The 21789-nt window shown below is 40.6% G+C and overlaps 1 protein-coding gene across 3 annotated transcripts in view; it reads right to left on the reverse strand.

The window, feature by feature from the left end:
* Window positions 1-21789, reverse strand: part of RGS7 (regulator of G protein signaling 7) — a 305346-nt gene that overhangs the window by 52806 nt on the left and 230751 nt on the right. For all 3 annotated transcript variants that reach the window (XM_053667351.1, XM_053667352.1, XM_053667353.1), the window contains exon 6: window positions 17019-17070. In XM_053667351.1, the coding sequence (XP_053523326.1) occupies window positions 17019-17070 (52 nt within the window). The remainder of the gene's footprint in view (window positions 1-17018; window positions 17071-21789) is intronic.

The following is a 21789-nucleotide window of genomic DNA, read 5'->3' on the forward strand; positions in this document are numbered from 1 at the left end:
TGCTTGTGAAATAAGCCAGATGGTGAGGGACAAATACCATATGATCTCACCTTTAACTGGAACATAATCAACAAAACAAAGAAGCAAATGAAATATAACTAGAGACACTGAAATTAAGGAAAAGCAGATTTTAAAAGCGACTTGGCTAACATATGTATATTCCCTCTCAAAGTTTCCATCCCTGATGCCTTCGTTCCTCCCATTCCCTGGCTTGCAGAATCTTGGGGCCCCTGCCCCCTCTGTCCTGTCCTTGGTGCTCCATAAAGTAGGTTTAATAAAACAAGAGTCTGTCTCCTGGCTGGCACAATGACCTCTGAGCTCTCTTCTTTTTGGAAGATAATGACAATATCAATAATAGATTTAAGATAATAACAAGGATAATAAACATAATAAGAGTAAAATAGCAATACGTTAATACTTACCTAGCACTTGCTAAGTGCCAGGCACTGTTTTACTGCTTTATAAATGAGCCAGGTAACCCTTTAAACAAGGCTGTGAGGTGGATGGATGACTATCGGTCCCAGAGATGGGGAAACCCTGGCACAGAGTGTTTGCAAAACGTTTCAAGGACACAGCAGCTGACGTGACACTTGAACCCAGTTGGAGAAATACTCAGAACAAAGTGAATCAAGGGTATATCCTAAAACGAGAAGTACCTTGGGAGCCATCTCGTACATCTCCCTGATGAAATACAAGGCCAAGGACATTCCAGGCGGTACAAGGGAAGACTATTAAAGCAGACCGACTGATGCAGAAAAATGAAAAAAAGGATTAGGGTGAGACAGAACTTGGCAAAAACATTTAGGGACCAGTTTTGTTAACTTCTACAAAGCTGACCTTCGATTTTTACCCTTCAAGTACACTCGATTATCACATTCTGTTCCTTTCCTTCTGAACTTCCCCAGAGGTTCCAAGCAGGATTGCTGGATTTCTTAAAGAATATTAGGGCAAGTGATCAGTGACCAGAGTGGCACTTCAAGTCTGCAAACAAGCTTAGCATCTGTTTGGTGAAGATTATAAAGGAATGTGAACCACATTTTTTCCACAAACCCAAGAACAACATTCAGAGGGGGAAAGTCAGAACTCGCACAGATGAACAGACAAGAAATCATTTTTCTAGTCAGTAAACCGACGCCTGCTTCTAGTTGGGTGACTTCTAGTCTGTCCTTGCTGAGCCAGATTCCTGAGAAATGAGGATTTTAATGTATTTTTTCTGGTTTCACAGGGTGGTTGTGAAAACTGAAGGGAACGATCAATGTAAAAGCCTTTTAGAAACTTATGCATATTATGCAAATGAAAGATGAAATGTATCTGCAGTGGGACTGATTATCAGCTCTTTTGTCGAGACTAATTATAATACTCAGTATTACTTTAAATTCACAAGAACATATGATGTTCTTTTGAATTATTAGAAATAAATTGGTATTTGGTTGTATAACCTTAGCATTAACTTCTCTTATGGTAACAATCAACATTTATGCTCTGAACAACAATTTACATTCAGGATCTCTCAATAATGCAGACGTTTCTTTAAGCATTAGTTAGCTAAAATATATTAAGGAAGAAATTTAAATGGATGCAGTTTCTCAAATGTAGGATGTGATTTTATATTAAGTTAAACGTGCTTATTTGTTCATTAATTTGTTCAGTGTGCCAAGGAACATTCTAAGCACTGAACACAGAGGTAAATAATGCAGTCGACATCCTTAGTCTTTCGGCTCCTTATGTTAAACTGGGAAGAGAAACTACATAAGTAAACAATAATCATTTTTAATCTTTTGCTCTACATTTCATAGATAAGTGAGTAGCCACAACTGATTATTTATGCTAATATAGTCGACAAGTGGTAGATAACTATATCTAATCTATATCTAATTTATATCTATCTCAATATCTGTATCTAATCTCCTTTGGGCCTGACAGTAATAGCCTGGGTTACAAAGCATTTATCCTTTTGTTACCTGTAGAATCTCAGGCTCAGAATGCAAATGAGTCTGACGGAAGTTCTCCGAGCCAGCCAATGAGAGAGCAAGGGCTCAACTAGAAGCTTTAGGACAAGAAATTCTGATGTTACCCCAGAGACTTGGAGAGGATCTATCATCATCCAGCAAAGTGTTGCCACCAGGCGTGTTTTTTTGTGGTGAAAACTCCTTACACCAGTTCCTTATTTAGTGTCCAGATAAGGTAATGGCATTGGACTGTGTATAAAGCATTGCATAAATAGCTATATATAAATGGTTCCCCAAACATATCCTGTCTTTCTTGCATGTACTTGGTATCATTCTCTTTGGAGACTGAGAGCCATTATGTGTCCATTTAAAATGTGAAATTAAAACAACAGTATTCTAAATTGCTTTCATCATCTGACGCATTTTGCTACATTTATAACATCTTACAACTATGTGCCTTAAAAATCTGTCTAGAAGTTCTAGGACAAGGGCCACAATTATATGCCTGGTAGACTGTGATTTTAAGCTATGGAACTAAGTGATCAACATAATTTTTCAAAGGCAAGAGCCCCACAGGAGAAGCATAGAGCTCCCCACCGAAACTCAGAGATGGGCATCTCAAATGCTGCTGCTCTCCACCCTGCGGTGTATTCTCACCACTAACTGGAGCATTGATCGCTGGCGTGCTGAGAACCAAGTACAATGCCATTGAACCACACAATAAATTCTAAGAATCAAGACTCTTCATTCATTCATTCATTCACTCAATAAATCTTCATTGAACACCCACCGAAGTACCATGCATTGCCCTAGGCACAGGCAATACAAAGTTAAATACGGTTTAGGCCTCCAAGCTTCCAGAACCTCTCGATCCAGTGAAGGAGGTAGTTCATTACCAGAGGGGAGGGGGTAGCGGGTGGTAAAGGGTGAAGGGGGTCAATACATGGTGACAGGAGAAGATCTGACTTTCGGAGGTGGGCACACAATGCAATATACAGATGCTGTATCACGAAATTGTGCCCTTGAAACCTATATAATCTAAACAATCAAAATCACACCAACAAGTTTAATTTAGAAAAGAAGAGAAGACAGCTGACTGACTGGGAGAGCAGGAGCCCCCTCTAATCTGGGTGAAGTTAAGGTTAAGGTGGGTCTCCTCAACTGCTGATCTATTCACTGAGTCTTCAAGGACAAGCTGTGTTAATCTAGCCTTGAACTTTCCCTGTGACTTCATTTTTCTTTGGTTCTCGAGCCTTCGCATTATGGGCATAAACTCATTATAGTAAACACTTACACATAAAGAAATCCTTAAGAAAAATAATCTAACTTCTAGGTAAAGCAGCAGAGAGATTTTTATATATAGGAGCTAGGAGGGATTCCTTTTCCTTTCTCTTCCTTTATTTATTTAGTGTATGTTAAGACCATGTGTATTTCTCTCATTGTATTTAAAGCAAATATTTAACCACACTTCTCTGGAAACGGTTTTGGAATAGGTCTTGAAAGCCTTCTGTCTGAAATCTGATACCTCCAACCTCGCTGCAGGCAAGTCCTTCAGAGCAGGGGGCGGGGTTGGAAGTACTTCTGCGCTCACCTCACAACGTGATAGAAAACGTATTTGAAGTGGACTCGCAAAAGGTTCAACAGAAACATTGGCAAGTCATGCAGCTCTGGAGTGTTGCAGACAAAAAAAGAAAAAGAAAACAAAGCCACATTTAAAAATAAAGTTTCTAAACCTCTCTTTAAATGGATTCAATAGGATGTAAATATCAAAGGAAATAAGTGACCAAGCTTCTCTATGGGAGAAATTGGCATTACTGTTTCTGAGTGCATGTATCAACTACACTGTCCCAACCAAAATTATCCTAAAGATAACCCATTAGTCTTTCGTGCAACAGCAATACATTTATAAATTGAAGTTTTAAAATTTCCTAAGATCATAAGACTCATAAAAATTTCTTCTGATACATTATCTTTACAATTACTATTAATGTATAGTTTAAGAAAATAATAAATATATTTCAAACCATTCTAAATAATTTTAAGAAGTAGAATCTTGTTGTGAAATCTTTTTCTTAATAGCTTAGAAAGACTATGAAAGACTACCTAAAAAACACAGTTGAAGAAAATTTCCCTGAACATCTTGCAAAGGCTACAAATACCTCCAGGGGAAAATGTAACACACCTCTCATTGTTTTGTGATTTCCATTGTGATTTCTTCCCTGAGCCTGTTATTTCCAAGTGTAATCTTAAATCACCAGACATATGAGAAGTGCAAGTTCTTCATAACTGATGTACTATTGTCTGTCATTTTACTTGCTCTTTGCTTGAACTCTAAAATGATCATTTAAAAAATTATCAGCACTTAGTTAGGCATTTATCAACTTCTTTTCTTGTCACTGCTTCTTCTATCTCATGCTTTCTTGGTCTAATTTCCAAGCTATAAACATGGGGGGAGTCGGGGTGGAGAAGAGAGAGGGATTCACTGAATTTTTGTTAGCGAAATAAGTATCTCGTTAACTAAAAAAGTGAGCAATCACAACCTTCTTCCCAAAATATGAGGCCTGTTCATGGCACAAGTTTTTGACATTCCTTAAAGCACGCTTTGCGATGTTTTTGGTGTGAACTGTAACAATTCCTCTTCGATACGCAGACATATATCCATACAGGTATGAGAAGTTGGTATAAAAATATACTTATTTTCTTCTGTAATTTTGGGGTGAGTCTGACTCTTTAGTTGCAGTCCAATTATTTTTATTGAAATACATGCTTGTCACCTGCAGCTTTACAAAAGAATATTTATTCTGCCTCCTCCTAATCCTGTCTCTCTCCCAATCCGTCACCTCCAAATTACCCAGAGAGACGAAACAATAGAAATTTTATAAAATCCACTTTAAGAGAAAATACTTTGCCTCCATTACAGGTTTGTTAGGTTAAATGAGATTGTTCTTTCTCTCCAGGGTTGGGCAAAGAAGGTTCTGGAAAAGTATATGTGTGTTGCCTACCACAAGATATTGATCAATGAGACAGGATAATGTGAGAACCCTTCTTAAACACACTGAATAAGATACAATTCAGACTCTTTCCAACTTCAGTTCATAACGCGGATTATTTGAAACGTTTCACACACTGCTAAATACACAAACATCATGAACAATATTAAGACATGGCACTGGGCCTCTTGTTAAAGACGACCAGTGGTTGATGCTTTCATGCTTTCCCTGGGGCAGAAGAACGACAGACCAGAAGGTGCTAAAGGGACTCACATCCTTATGGTAATGAGCTTTGAAACAAAGGGTGCACACCTTAAAAAACAATTTAAAATTCCCAAGGACACCAATGAAAATATCTCAAGATAAGAATAATATAATTTTCAGATCAAAATTCATTTAAGGCTGATGCTGCAGCACTGTGTTAATTGGTACTTGCCACGTTTTCTAAGCCAGAAAAAAGTCTGATGTTCATCAATATGGCGATAACTGAGACTGAGATGCTCATTTGCTTCTCTGTCTGTTCCATTAACGTGATGTATGTCAAATGTAATGAAGAATATGTACGAGTACTTGTTACAGTCGACGATTTCATAAAAATCTTCAAAAAGCCATAAAAACATCGAAATGAAGAAATTTAGCGAAGTGAATGCAAAGAGGAAGAGAGAAACTATGGCCTGAGTAACCATTTATGATTGATGCTCTGCCGGGTAGAAAATGTAACTTGAATTTGAGACCCCATTTCATTGATGAGGATACCAAAGCTCAAAAATGTTAAGTCACTGATACAAGGTCACAGCTATTAAATGCTGAGTCAGGAAATGAAGCGACTGGTCTGCAAAGCCCCTACTTCCCCCAGTGCCTTGCACACGAAGAATGTCAAGCAAAGCGCAGCGCATCCAGGGTACCGGGCAGAAGTGCTAAGGCGCAGAGTTTAAGTCCCAGGCTGATGTATGTGTGAGCAAAGAGCTGGAGTTGGGTAAAACATCATGCTGGAGATGTGCGGAAGGGTGAAGTCCCCTTTTAGGCCTCGACTGTTCCCTCTCTTTGACTGGAAAGTGCCGTGAACCAGGGATCATCTCTTGCTTACTTAAAAAAAATATTTAATTTATTGGAGGTAACACTGGTGAATAAAATTATATAGGTTTCAAGCATAGGATTCCATAATACGTCACTTGTAAATGGCACTGTGTGTCCATCATGCGAAGTCCAGTCGCCCTCTGTCACCATTCATTTGAAGCCCCTTTACCCTTCAGTTCTTCCCCTTTCTCTCTGGTAACCACCATACTGTTGTCTGCATCGACAAGTTTTGTTTATCTGGTTTGTTCATGTGTTGCTTTCACTTCTGTGTCCCACATATGAGTGAGATCATGTGGTTCTGCACTTCTCCTGCCCGACCTGGTCTCCGGCGGACCTTTGTTCCTGCTATTCCGTGTGCACAGTGCTTTGCCTACAGATGTTCAGTAAGTATCTGTGGAAGGGCATTGAAGGAATTGGTCGTGTCAGGTGGGAAATAAAATTAGTGAAGTATCAGTTGGGGCTTTGAATCTTGAGCTACTAATTTCCCAGTGTCCATCTGACACCTGGCAAGGTCCTGCTACCCATACTGTGACACAGGGCTCAGGGGGAACATCCTCTGCGCTTAGCTCACTAGAGTGGGCTGAGGGACAGAAATGCTAGATGGGGACCAGGACCCCTAATCAAATGCCTATCTAGTTCACCGCAAGGCTTCGCCCCGTCACTTTGCAAAGAGCCTGTGGAAACATTCAGTTTGATAACTCCTCCCAATTGTGTATCTGTGTTTCGGGCGGGCTGCCAGGGGCTTACTGATTAAATGCCCTCAGAGGGCACCGCCCCAGTTTAGGGACAGGATTAGTTTTGAACAGAATTTAGTCTCTAAAGTGTCCTCAACAATTGCTAAATAGTGTCCTGGTGAGTCCACTCCCACAAGTCACTCTTGGCATATTTTTGCTACAATGTCTTTCATCTGGTGGCTTGAACTGAGGATTGAAATAGTCCGCTGAGCCTAGGAATTCTAGGTCCTCCCATAACCTCGGCAAGAGACATTGTTCTGCAGCTGGCACAATATGTCTAAAACAGAAATGTGTTTAAGAAGGCTTTGCAAGCTTTGCCCTTTGCTTCCCCCTCCAGGGAATCAGCCCCGGGTACAATGCTGAAACTTGACAAACAGCGTGGTGACCCAGGAGTACAATGTGTTATCACTGTAGCTTTTTAGTGTAACAGCTTGGAGCTAGCCGAGGCTTTACAAAGAAACCAGAAAGCAACAGCAGGAGACTCCACAGGCTTAGAAACATATTTGTTGGCTTGAAGAGAAACTTCTTGAACAAGAGCCTGACACCTCAAGCTTAACATGAAAGCACAGCCCAGGTCTATCACAGAATGTACAGCTTGCCAGAATCCGTTCCTCTGCAATGACAGAAATACAATGGCATAGCACATTTGATCTCCTCAATAGCAGGTGAAAAAGTGCAATCATTTAAGAATAAGTTATTGAAAGGTTTTTTTGAATACTCTGCAAAGTAGGGATTCAAGCATCTTTCTGTTTCTCTAACTTTTTAGTGTGGTCAAAACTTGGCCAGTAATGAGAGACGTGACTTTGCTTTAGTAAGTCTCGTGAGGACAGGTGTCAGATGGACACTGGAACTCGCCTCCTGGTTGTTAGCTGGCTAATAATTTAGAGCTGGCTGTCAAACACTCTGATTATGACACATTTAGGAAATGTGAGGAAAATAACTCTATTTCTCCATTACCTTGCCCTGAGCAAGTTCTAGGTAGAAAAAAATAATGAAGCAGCACATTATAGACAAAATCGTGTGATATGACTGGAAATATATAAAGAAAATATATATCTGTTTCAGAAAAAGGAGTGTGGATACGTCATGCGTGAACTAAGTGATGACTGAACTCTAAGGTTCCTTTTGGTGCTGAAGTTCCATGACTGGAGGAAGTCGTGGTTCAGCAGTGACATTGACATTCTGGGGCACGGGAGACTTTCAGCACATGCAACTGCCATGCTCACAGAAAGTTCGAGGCCTGGCCGGGGTCCTCAAGCTTATTCTCTTGCTGCACTTTCCCCAGGGTTCTCAAAAGGGATTTTGTCTCATATGACTTAAAGCAGCATAAATTTCCCTTCTGCTAAGAGAATGTGGAAGCACACGACTAAAATCCTCACATTCCTTCTTTGCTCAAGAAACATATGAATCGGATATGCAAATCTTCCTTGAAGCAGGTTTTCATTAAAGGAACTTTTTGGTAAGTCAGTTGGGCTTAGAAGTAGCTTTGTTTCGGGGATGCGACAAGAGATCACATGTGTGCAATATTTATCATCCAGGGTGTCTCTAAGTTCCCGGATTGAGAAAACTGCAGAGTAAGACCACAGACCTTATCCTTTAATAAACCAGTGATAGTCTGTTTCCCCAGCCATTCAGTGTTGAAACCATGAAAAAATAATAGCTCTCTTGTTGATGCATTTATTACCCAACACTATCTCATCAGCTTTAATTGCTAGACTTGAGCAAATTGAGTCTTCGTGAAATAGTATTGCTAATTCACAAAGTGCATGCCAACTGGTATTTCCTTAAATTATAAATGATCTCCCTGATGCTCTTTTCTATATTTTAATTTTCCCTTTCATCTTCAAAAAGTCTCTAGAAAGAGTCAGAACATTATTTGGTTCTTATCTGCCATGTTTTTTCTTTAGTAAACTTGAAAATGAGAAGAATGCCCTTCCTGGAGTAACTCAGCCTAAACCTACACGCCAATTTAGAATGCTTTGGAATGTGTACATTAAAATTACCCTGTTAATGGAATTTACTGAGGCCTCTAATTCAGAATTTGCTAAGAAGTGTGGCCCTCACACGCTACTTGGCAAGGTGACTGAGTGTTGAACGCACACATCCATGAATAACTGGGATTTTCAGGGGGATAGCTTGTCATTTTTTTCCAGGAGGATGTTTTGCTGCTACTACATCCTCAGTGTTGTTCCGAACTGGTCATGATTTTCAGTGACTGGTATTCCTAAGTTTAAGTGAAAAAGTAACATTTATTTTATGTCCCCATCATCAATTTGGTTTGTTATCAACTGCTTAACGCCATGGTATCTATGAAGCATGTAGGTATCCATGTGTTCCCAGACCACACAATTCCAATAATTTCACAGGTAAACAACGTGCATATATCAAAGTCCACGTATGAACTTTGTTCATATGTGAACAAAGTATATCCACACTCCCTTTTCTGAAACAGACATATGGCTCCCCTCCTATCACACGATTTTGTCTAGAATGTGCCACTTTATTTTTTTTCTACCTATTCAGGGTAAAGTCATGGAGAAACTGAGTCTTTGTCCTCACCCAAATGTGCCATCACCAGAGTGTTGGACATTCGGCTCTCAGTGACAGCACAGAGGGATGGGAGAATGGTACCCCAAACAGGAAATGACGGGAGAAGCGCCAGGAAGTGGGTAGCAGAGCTTGGGACACGGTCATAAACCCACAGTGACCCACGATGGAAAGGCAACTCAAAACCTGGAACTCCCCATGAGGAGTCAAGAGTCTGAACCAAACATCTGGCACCCCAACATTCAAGACCTGCACCTGAGGAACAAACCACCAAAACAATTCACTTTGAAAACCATGGGGGCTCTCATCCACAGGACCACAGGGCTGCAGCCACTTGAGCAGTGGTTCATAGAGAGCCTGCACGTGCATTCGGACTCACCTGCCCCGAGGCCCAGCTCCGAAGTCTCACTCAAACTTTAGGTACAAGGGGCTCATTTGTATGCATGACGCCACTGTCCTAAGAGGCAGGCATCTAATGTGTCACACACACACACACACACACACACACACACACACACACACACCCCTTAAGAGCCTGCTGGAATGCCCTCTGTGGACCGAGACTGGGGGTGCCCTCTTCAGGTTCTGCCTTTGCCTTTTGTTCTCTGGAACCCTGTATCTGGCAGGCCCCATCAGCCTACCTTGCCTCTGCTTTGTTCCAGCCAGGGGTCACCATCTCTCTCTTTTCCTTTTTTCCAGTGGGTGCCATCTTCACGCTCCCCCTCTGCCATGTTCTGGAGCACCAGCATCTCCCAGAGGGGAACCTGCACACACAAGTCTGGTGCCCTGAGTTCCACATCTACTGCCAAGGAAGGTCCCTGGGTTGCTTAGCTCTGGAGGACCGGGTAGACTCCACTGCAGGGTCCCCTGGCTCTGTCATAACCGGAGGAAGACAGTTCTTGCCAGGTGCCCACCTCCAGGGCATTGCATAGGCAGCAGACTGAAACATATCCCTGGTTTTTCTGGGCAAGAGGCCTTTTTTCCTGCTCTCAGAGTTTTGTCCTGAGAGGGAGGCTTCTAGTTTGACACAAAGCTAGTGGCCCAAGACCCCGCTCTCAGGAACAGAGGCCAGTGGGTGCAATTTTTGCACTCTCCTTCTTTTGGGCTCCAGCACACTGTCAACTCCCAGAAAAACGCAGACTCCTGTCTGCAACTCCAGTTACTGCAGCTGCCGCCAGGGGGCATGCCTACGAGACCTGGCTCTGACGGCCACTGCGGCTCATGTTCCCAGATCCCACAGGTCTGTGCCTGACAGCAAAAGGGTCATAAAACAGCTGTCACCCCCAGGAGTGTCGTCTTTCTGTGAAAGAGGCTTATTACCCAGGCAAGAAGACCATCATGCATGCAGCCCGAGGGGCAAGCTTCTAATGAAACCCACAACTAAGGGTGGACTGGAGTCCTTCCCACAGGCCTCAGCGGGTGGGTGTGCCTCTGTGCTCCCCTTCCGCCATAATCCAGGGCATCAGCCCTCCCAGAGGGAAGCTCCTACATGTGTCTCTGCCCTGGTTTTGACATCTGGTGCCCTGGATTTTGCAGCTACAGCTCAGGGGATGCCCCTCGACTGCCTGCCTCTGGCGGCACTGGGTGGTGTGCTCCTGGGTCCCCCGGGACTGTGACGATCAGTGACAGTTCTTGGTAGACTACCACCTCCAGGGCGTTGCTGACCACAGTCTGAAACACACTGCAGGGCCTTCTGTAAAAGGGTCTATTTGCTTTTCTGGAGCTTCATGCAGAGGCACTGGCTGCTGGTTTGCCACAAACATAGGGGCCTGTGGGGCTGCTGGCAGGGGACCTAAGAGTGGACCCCACCTGTACTATCCCTCTGCCTTGCACCAGCTTGCTGATATCCCAGGAAAAGAGCTTAGGCATTCATCCGGAACCCCAATCTTTGTGACTGCTGCCCAGGGGACAGCTCCAGATCACCTGGCTCTGGTGGCCGGTGAGCTCTTACACTGGCAGGCACCCAGGACTGTATATATTTATGTGCCTGAAAAGCTGCTGCCTGAGGCTCTGGCTTCTAATCAGCCTGAATCTGGGGGCCCAGATCCTCTCCTTCGGGACACTGTCAGATCCTGGCATACCCTCAATTATTAGGAGGGGTTAAAAAGAAAATCAGTTGCCCTGGCTGGTGTGGCTCAGTGGACTGAGTGCTGGCCTGCAAACCAAGGGGCCATCAGTTCAATTCCAGGTCAGGGCACGTGCCTGGGTTGCAGGCCAGGTCCCTAGTAGTGGGTGTGGGAGAGGCAACCACACATCGATGTTGGTCTCTCTCTCTTTTCCTCTTCCACTCCCTGTAAAAAATAAAATCTACAAAAACATAAAATATAAAATAAGCTAAAAATAAAATAAGCAACTTGGACAATCACAAAGATTTGAGAAACAACCAAGACTTAGGGTGGGTTGAACAAAAAAATTAATCTATAGGAGGCAGTGGCCTGTGGGTTTCTAATGCACAGGAACCTACACAGAGAATCAAGGAAACAAAGGGACATGTTTCAAACAAGATAACAAGATAAAACTTCATTAAATAACCCTTAATAAAATGGAGATAAGTAATTTACCTGATATAGACCTACAGGGAGAAATAGACAGCAGTACAGTAATAGTGGGGTACTCTAATACCCCCACTTTCATCAAAGGATTTACCTAGGCAGAAAATCAGTAAGAAAACATTGGCCTTAAACAACAGGTTACAGATAGACTTAAAAGCTACGTATAGAACATTCCATCCAAAAGCAGCAGAGTACGCATTCTTCTCAAGTGCACACAGAACACTCCAGGGTAGATCATACATTAGGTCACAAAACAAGTCTTAATAAATTTAAGAAGATCAAAGTCATATCAAATATCTATTTTGACCACAATAGTATGAAACTGGAAATCAGCTGCTAGAGAAAAAAAGGAAAATTCACAAATATATGAAGATTAAACCACATACTACTGAACAATCAGTGAATCAAAGAATAAATCAAAGGAGAAATAAAACACTACCTTAGGATAAATGAAAGCAGAAATAAACATCCCAAAATTTACGGGATGTAGCACAGCAGTCCCTAGAGGAAAGTTCACAGTGATGAACGCCTATCTCGAAATATGAGAAAAATTTCTATTTGAAATTTAAACCAAACTGCATACTTCAAGGAACTAAAATAGGAAGAACAAACGAAGCCCAAAGTTAGTAGGAAATACCAAAGTAAGAGGAGAAATAAATGAAACAGAGACAAAAAAGACAATATAAACGATTAATGAAACTAAGATCTGGTTCTAGGAAAAGATGAGCAAAATTGACAAGCCTTTAGATAGACTCCCCAAGAAAAAAAGAGAAGACAAATAAAATCAGAAATGAAGAAGAAATATTACCATTGATACCACACAATTATAAAAGATCATAAGAAACTATTATGAACAGTTACATGCCAAAAGACTTGACAACAAAAAGAATGGGTACATTCCTTGAAACACACAACCTACCAAGAATGAATCATGAAGATACAGACAGTCTGAGCAGCCCAATTACTAACATAAAACCTCTCAACAAACAAAAGTCCATGATCAGATGGCTTCCCTGGGGAATTCTACCAAACGCTCAACTAGAACACTTAACTTTTTTGTTGTGTGTTTATCTTTATGAAAAATGTATTAATTTTATATGTCCTTTTAAATATTATTTTAGCATGGTTTCGACAAGTGGAAGTTAGTGTGGTCTAGTTCCTTGGGAGCCACTGAGGACGATTTCTCTGCACAGGCCTGACAGCCTGGAGAAAAGACAGGCCTCCGGCCGAATATTCTGTGAGGCACAAGTCATCACCCTATGAGACAGTGCAAAGTCCTAGACAATTTTCACAGTGCAAAGGTCTTTATGGTAAGAACACGCCTCTTTGTGTGAAGGTCTCAGGTGCATTATCACTGGGGCGAGATGAATGAGGCATTTGCCCAGGTATCAAAGGTTAAGAGAGGGCTCCAAAACTTAGAAATCAAGGAAATAATATTTTAATACAATATTGAAAAAATTAAAATTAATGCCCCAAATATAAAAGTATTACATAAACATGTTCCGACAGGGCTAAGATCTGGGGAAGGTGAGTGAGGTAAGTCACCTGGACGTAGGGCCAGCCTCTGTCTTTATCAGATATGTCCGTTTCTCGTAGTTAAGGTCCTGCTTGGACACTGAATACTCAGCTCTCAAAAGGAGCCTGTCTAAAGTCAATGTGTACTCATTTATAGGAACCTCAATGCTCAATGCACACGCCTAGAGATACCAGTAAACATCCTGTCTCTGGCTTCAGTTTCAGTTTGCTACCACTTTTACTGTCTGCACCCTTTTTGTTTAAATTTTAGAGGTGAGAGAGGAAGGAAGAGAGGGAGAAAGAGAAAGAGAGAGAAACCTTGTTTTGCTGTCCCACTTTTTACTTACGTATCCATTGGCTGATTCTTGTACATGCCCTGACCAGGGATTAAAACCACAACCTCGTTGTGTCGGGACAACGCTCTAACCAACTGAGCTAGCCAGCCAGGGCCTGATGTCCGTTCTTCTCGCCACAGTTCTCTTAAGCTTCCTTGTGTCTTGGCTGCCAGCCCTCCCTATAGGCCCTTTTTTTCTATATCACTCTTGATGCAAAGTCCATTCCTAACTCCATTTTAATTGGCTTGGATTGGAATGATTTTTGTACTTGGGTGAAAAAATGCCAACATTTTCACCCAACTTAATTTTCAAACTGACTTGTCTTTGTTTGAACACGATCAACATATTCTACTCTTCTATAAGACCAAGGTAGCCGTGAAAAGTGTTTCTCCATATAAACGGACCTGTAGAGGTTTAGGTTCTGCAGACCCTGCCTACGTAGTTCTAACTGGTGATGGAAACAGAGGTCAGGATGCTCAGAGAAGAAAAGAAACCATTTCTTTTTCTTTAAAGGTTTTATTTATTTATTTTTAGAGAGAGGGAAAGAGAGGGAGTAAGAAAGGAAGAGAAACATCAATGCGTGGTTGCCTCTCACATCGCCCCCTACTGGGGACCTGGCCCACAACCCAGACATGTGCCCTGACTGAGAACAGAACCAGCGACCCTTTGGTTCACAGGCCAGCGCTCAATCTACTGAGCCATACCAGCCAAGGATAGGAAACCATTTCTTTAACCTGCTTTGGGTGATAAACTCTGCCTTTAAGTTGTCTTAGAAAAAAAAAAGCCTAAGAAATCACTGTGCTTTGGGTCTCATGCCATACCTACATCATGCCATCAACATGTTTTTATAAGCAGGGGTGTGCTGCCTCCAAACAGTGGTGGGAAAATCAAGCAGGGGTAATGCGGACTGCGGCTGTGATTTACGTGTATCTAAAAAGAAGCAGCACCGATGAAGCTCACTGGCTGGGGAAGTGGTGTGCTGTCTGAGATCATTGCCAATCTTCCTCTTGTCCTGTTTTTCATAATCTCTTATTGAATAATTATTTTATTCTTCCCTTGTATATAACCTAAGCAAGCTAGACCCAAACAGGGATACATTTCTTCAGGGAGAAAGCCATAACATAATACAGACTATGTGTATAGTTACTTAGCACACTGCAGACGCTCCAGGTCTGGGGAGAAAGATCGGACAGTGACCCCCTCCAAAATGGACATCGGGGAGAGTTCATGGGACACTGAGTGACGTTAATCCTCTGAGATGACCCACTTGGAGGGACACTCTGCCAGTGATTCTCCCCGCCATTTCCTCAGGCTCCCCACTCAAACATAAATCTTCCGTGAAGTGGCCACTCAGGAACTGTAATGGTGAACACTAACGTATTTATGGGAAACACCAAAGATGGACAGAGAGAAACACTGAGAGTAAGCTTGCTGTCCTTCCAGAAACAGAAAGTGTACACTCTGTCAGGCAAAAACGATGGTGAGCACAAAGCAGTTCTGACTTCCTGCGTATCAGAGGAACGATACCAGTTCCCTGAAGCATATTCATTTGGATTGTGTCAACAACTTGAGAAGGTCAATATTGTTATTTCTACTTAACAAGCGAGCAAACAGGCTCACGAGCACTGCCTGCCTTGTTTAAAGTCACACAGCTGCTGTGTGACTGTGACGGGATTTTAGGTGGGGTCTGCCTGTCCCTCACATCTGGGGCTTTTTCCTTCTCCGCCAGCCAAGTGTGCCCCCGCTAGGACTTTATGTTCTTTGGCGAGACGATCCCCAGGCACCATTGCAAGTTGGACAGAGGGCTCCAGAAAGTTCTCCAACTCAGACCCACAAATCAACAGTTGCTTTTTAACGACTTCATTCTCCAACTGCCTCGGTTTTGAGAAATGTGTGGTTCTGGATGAAGAAATGAGCATGAGTATGAGTGCAAAGAAATTGCCTGTTTTCTCCATTAGTTCATCAGTATTCTGGCTTTTTAGGTTGTTTTCTATGAGGTGTATCACTTTGAATCTTTGGCTGGCCCTGACCATTCTGAGGTGAATCACACATTCCAGTTTCTGGAATGAAAGACAAAATATGTAATCCATTGGTCTTCAATAGATTTTTCTATAGTTTTCTTGCAAACTGTCTCTCCAGGAGCAATAGCTAAGAAAGCCACATTACTGAGAAGCTGCCCACTGCCTTTCTTTCATATGCTAACCCTCGGCCTCCAATGCTCTGTTTTTTCTCTTGAAAAAAATCTTCCCTTCTTTATTTTTAAAAAATTTTATGTGAAGTTTATTGGGTGACATTGGTTAACCGGATCACACAGGTTTGAAGTGCACGTTTCTGTGATACATCGTCTGTATTGCACCGTGTGTGCTCACAGCTTCCAATGAACTTGGTTCTTTTGTGAAATCCACTGAGGGACCTTCATGCGGGAATCCCCCAACTAAGGTCGATCTCTTATTCTTTAAACTTCTGAATGATTGTGCACATACCACCGTTATATTAACTCTATGGTAACGCCTTCCGTGTGTTTCCCTTTTCTCCTTTAGCCTACAAGATACCAAGCACGTAGATCAACTCCGGGTCACCTTTGGTATCCCAGCACCTACCCTTGGAATAGGAAAAGAATCCTCAGTAAATATTTGTAGAAATGAGATTTGAAGACCATGCAATCTCATCTTTGAACACTGTAGCCTTCAGGAAGATAGAGAAAGATGAATACTTTCGAGAGGTCTATTTCCTTGAAGAACTTAACTGAAATCATGATGGATGAACTGGCTTCATTCTAAGTTCATGGGAATTGAATTAAACTCTTCAACTTTCTATTGTACTGTTTCTTTGCTTATAATTGGCTTCTCCACGTGTATTACAACCTTCCACTTACAGAAACATAAACTACCTGATATAATAGTGAGAAAAGTGAAGCTTCAGAAAGTCAGTCAACTTTGCCACAATTTGCGTAGCCGATTGGGAGAGGTAGCTCTCTGGCCCTCTGAGCCGCTTTGCAACTCTTTCTTGTAGACCAATGTGCCGTGGAAGGATAATAATAGCCCTTTTTTTTAAAAAAAAGCTTGTTTATAGCTCTGTAACTGTTTCAGAAGAAAATACATTTTTCTTTAATACTCTCGGTGGACACCACACCATGAAAAGAGGTGCCACCACACTTGATAACTTTCCTGGAAAAGGCCACTCATAAATGCAATGTTAGAAATATTAGTCCCATACTGAGAACTATAGTTTCTTTTCTCAATGACAAAGCAATAAAACACAAGCACATGTTCATCCAGCCATACCGGCTGCCCAAAATAAAATGAGATAATATACTGACCATAGTCTGTGTTTTCTGGCTCCCAACAATTTGATGGCCAAAAATAGGGCGTCTGTGGAACGAAAAGAAGTAGAACGCAGGTTAGACACAAACAATAAAGAGTTCTGGGTTTATGAGCTGTGTTTATATTTAGCAACCTTGTGGAATAGTTCACCAATGGTCCATTTGTAATCCAGAAGAGGAACCCAGAGAGGCAGGCAAAGGTGTTTTTTCTGCGTTTACTTTTCTGAGCAATATGTTCTGCTCCCAAATGTGTGCAGCGTCGGCAGGTACTTAAAATGTCCTACATTTGCTGCAATTTTATGTCAACTGACATTAAGGTAAAAGGTCGGATTGCATTATTCAAGCAAAATTTTGAATCCACAAAGGCTGCGGGCAGAATATTATATTCAGTAAGATGCAGCATTAAGACATGTTTAAATATAACAAATTGTTTTCGATGATGAGTGTATCTCAGCATCTCTGTTCATTGGCCTAAAAGCTGATCCCAGAGTAAAATTCTTTCCCTAAGGTCTAGCTATCATTTGCCTGACTCTGTTAATTGTATACTGTAGCTCTTAAGTTTGCCCAAAAACAATTTCCCCTCTCACTTTAAAAATATTTCTCAATAAAGGCACTTCTTCCTGTATGTTTTTAAACTGCACAAACCAGAGATTACTTTTTAAATTAATAGTGTCTTAGTTGATGGCTGTGATTAGCAACAGGCAGAAACAGGATCCTGTCAAATTATAGAAACTGATGGACAAAAGTACAAAGGAAATGTGTGATCAGGATAATGCTATTGTCATCATTAACATTTTGTATTTTCTCAAAGGGCTTTTCTATCTCCACTAGCTGGACACGCTGGCCTCTGGACCTTGAGGACATTCAAGGACCATCCATCTGTCTATCAAACTTCTGTTTTCTCAGAGGACGGTGACTCTAGGGCCCAAAGGGACAGTGACTGTAGACATCAGCCCTGTGGAGTTACTTACAGTTTTTAGTCAATTATATTAACTACCCATGTATAATGAGCACATTTGGGTAATCTCTGATGACCTATTTGATAATTCTACTTTCTAGAAGAGGGATTCTTGAGAAGGGACAAAGGATCATTGGGAGAACAGTCTGTTTTGGGAGAGCATGCCACGCTGGTCAGAACTCCCGAGGGTTTTTGGTCCTCTCCACTCGTTCTTGGCAAGTGCTGCAGGATTACAGAGAAAGCTACGAATACCGGTTTTGTACACGTGAAAAGAATAGCAGCACAAGTTTAGGGGGGAAAGGGTTGAACCATCAGACCTGGAGGATATAGAGGCTTTACATGGGCCGCCTCCTCACCTGAGTCCCATTTGACTCTATGGGAGACGAATCTTTGAGGATTTGATTTCTTAGAAATAAGTTTGGGTAAAGATTCTAGGAGATAAAAATCAACCTGCCTTTTGACCCAACAATTCCACTGCTAGGATTATATTCTAAGAATCCTAAAACATCAATATCAAAGAACCTATGCACCATAATGTTCATAGCAGCACAATTTACAATAGCCAAGAGTTGGAAGCAACCTAGGTGCCCATCAGTAAATGAATGGATCAAAAAATTGTGGTACATATACACAATGGAATTCTATGCAGCAGAGAGAAAGAAGGAGCTACTACCCTTTGCAACAACATGGATGGAACTGGAAAGCATTATGCTGAGTGAAATAGGCCAGGTGTTGAAAGACAAATACCATATGATCTCACCTTTAACAGGAAGCTAAACAACAAAACAAACGAGCAAGCAGAAAAAAACAAACAAAAAACAAAGACACTGAAATAGAGAACAAGGGGACAGTGACCAGAGGGCAGAGGGAAGGGAAGTTAAGGGGAAAAGGGGGAGGGATTTGGAGGAACAAATAGGAAGGACACATGGACGAGAACTAAAGGGGGTGGAAATGGGAGGGAGGTGGGGAGCAAGGGGTGGGAGAGGCTAGGATGGGAGAAATAGACAAAAAAAACTGTACTTGAAAAATAACTAAATAAAATTTAAAAAATAAAATAAAAAATTTAAAAAATGAAAAAAAAAAAAGATTCTAGGGGAGCCATCGGGAAACGAAGTAATCAGAACCTTGCTCTCATGTGGACTGCCAGTTTTTCAGGTACTTCTCACAGAGTTCATTACTCCCTTCAGGTTGCTTCTTCATTTTGGGAGGAGGGTATGTGTACACACACATACCTATTTAGGTAACTTCAAAAATACCTATTATAGTCACACTGGTCAGATATATACTTTTTTCCCTTCAAACCACGAGACATGCTTGTTGCATTCTTATCATTTTCTTTATTATTTTATTATTTAGTGAGAATTTCCCAAATGTAAAAATTAAAGAATAAAACCACTGTGCCCTGTACCAGTACGTGGAAATGGCATAACACCAACATTCTTCACTAATATTGTAAGATTTTTTTTCTAGGGAAAAATATTTTTATTTACAGTGAAAGTCAATTTAATAAATAGCAAACCCTTGTAGTTTGCTGGAATTTAAAAACATATTTTGCAGTTTGCATAGACTTTGGGACATTTTAACATATGAGTGTTGGCTTCTTTAGCGGCGATAAAACGGATCCAAAACTGTGCAGCCATTTCTTAATAATCTTTGGCACATATATGAACGTGATAAAAGTTATAAAAGGGACGTGGAAAATCATGTCAGGTCACAGTTCCAATTAGCTAAGAGAGGATAATTGCAAGTTTACATTAATGCAAAATCACATGATTAAAAATGAACTGAAAATTGAGGTAAATTTACATATTGCTGCATGCCAATGAAATTAAATTAAGAGTTCTGTTTGTTTCAGACTCATGCCCCAAAGCTTTTTCAGATTCCTAATGAGGGGTGGAATCTCAATCATTCACTGCAAGAATTGTAAACATATTACAAGTTTTCCATTTTTATTCATGATTTTTAAGATCCTTCCAACGAGTTGAATTCCAGTTCAATGTAATAAAAAAACAACTTTCTGCTTCTTGGAACCAACCAAAAATTGAAGTAAACACCTTAAACAATAATGTGCATTCTATTGTTAGAGCTGTTTAAATACAGACTGATTAATGCCTTGGTAGATATTTTAGCAAAAATTCAGCCTTTCCTGAGTTTTTCATTTTTTTTGTTTTTTAAATTTTGGTTTTAAGAGTCTATTAATATTAGATTTACAGAGATGTAATATTTAGACCCCATTTCAAGTGTGGGTGGGTCATTCAAATAGTTACCATTTAATGTTTAACATAATTAGTGTCATTGAAGAGATTATCATCTGTGTAAGCAGCTAAACTTGACGACCTGCCTGTACCTGGCAGAGATGTAATTCATTCATCATTTGTACCCATTCCTTTGTTTTGTTTTAAAGTTCTTTAAAAATAGTTTTTCCTTTTCTCTAGAAAGAATGGTGATTCATTCCCAACTTGGCTCATTTTTGACCCATGAGACTAAGACATTTAAACCTTGTTTGCCCACTAATTTTAGGCTGAGAAATTAGTAATTTATGCTAAAGTTTGTAGTTAAAATCTGCAAGTTATGATAATTAAAGCTATCATCACTAACTTTGGGCCATGTCTGAACTAGTTTGATTTAAAAATAATTTTTGAATTAGATAATTCTCAAGAGAAAAACTATATTCAATACTTCCCTTATAGCGATATGTTCTTTTATACATGTATGATTTTACTTGTAACATTGTGAAGATGGAAAAGAGTTTATATTTTCACTAAAAATACAAACTCAAAACCCTCTGATTCAGAATTGTGAGAATTTATTAGGAAGTTTAGTAAAGTTTATTTATAGTCTATATCAAAATTTTATAAGAAAATAATATATGGAAAATGACATCTTGCAATAAAAAATAACTCCTTTAAGAATGTAAAAGTGTTAATAACACAAGAATAATTGGCTAATCACCAATAATTTTTATTGACTAAAATGTTAACCTTAGGAACCGAAGTTGCTCTAATTTAATAAGCTGTTTTAAGCTACCATGACTTTAAGTTTAACTGCATAAGGGATAAAATTCCATTATTTTAAAGTTCCATTAATAATTCCATTATTTTACAATTAAGTACTTTAACTAACTTAAATTGATTGAATACATAGGTCAGTATCACAATTCTAGGAGATTGCTTTCCTAATAACCCAGGACAAATGTCCCATGATGAGTTGCCACAGATAAAAGACTCAAAGGAAGGGGTACGAACGTGTTCTAATGTGGACAGTGACCTCAGGGAACAATTTTTGAAAACCTATTCTTTGTTCTCGGTTTTCCCAAGCGAGTTCTTAGGCACCCAAATGACTATTTAGTTGTTGTTTTAGATGCAGAACATCTAATAATATTCAGAACAAGTGAGAAGAATGCTCTAATGTCTGGGCAATGGGCAGAGCCCTCCTCTAACAACACCTCCAGGAACTGAGCTAGAGTTTGAACACTGCTGTCCTAATTTTAATAGGCTAGAATTTACTAGTCAGTCCTGAATGAATCATAATGTCTGATGAAATGTAGAATACGCTCCAGATAAATCACTGTGAAGTCAAGATCAAAAGCATGCTCAGTGAAATTAGAGTCCACTATCATTTCTTGACACAACGGCAGCCTGCCTGTCTCATTAGAAAAATGACCTGGAAGAACTCTTGTCCATTCACAAATTATCTGGGGTGTCCTCTTATCTCAGATGAGTGTAGACACGTAAAGCATCATGCAGGTGAGTCTTTACAGACTTGTAGAAGGGCCTCAGGTACCCACATGTAGAATGTTTGTATAATTAG

Source organism: Artibeus jamaicensis, unplaced genomic scaffold (genome assembly GCF_021234435.1).
Source record: "Artibeus jamaicensis isolate MK-2021 breed Jamaican fruit bat unplaced genomic scaffold, CSHL_Jam_final contig_467, whole genome shotgun sequence".
Taxonomy (NCBI): domain Eukaryota; kingdom Metazoa; phylum Chordata; class Mammalia; order Chiroptera; family Phyllostomidae; genus Artibeus; species Artibeus jamaicensis.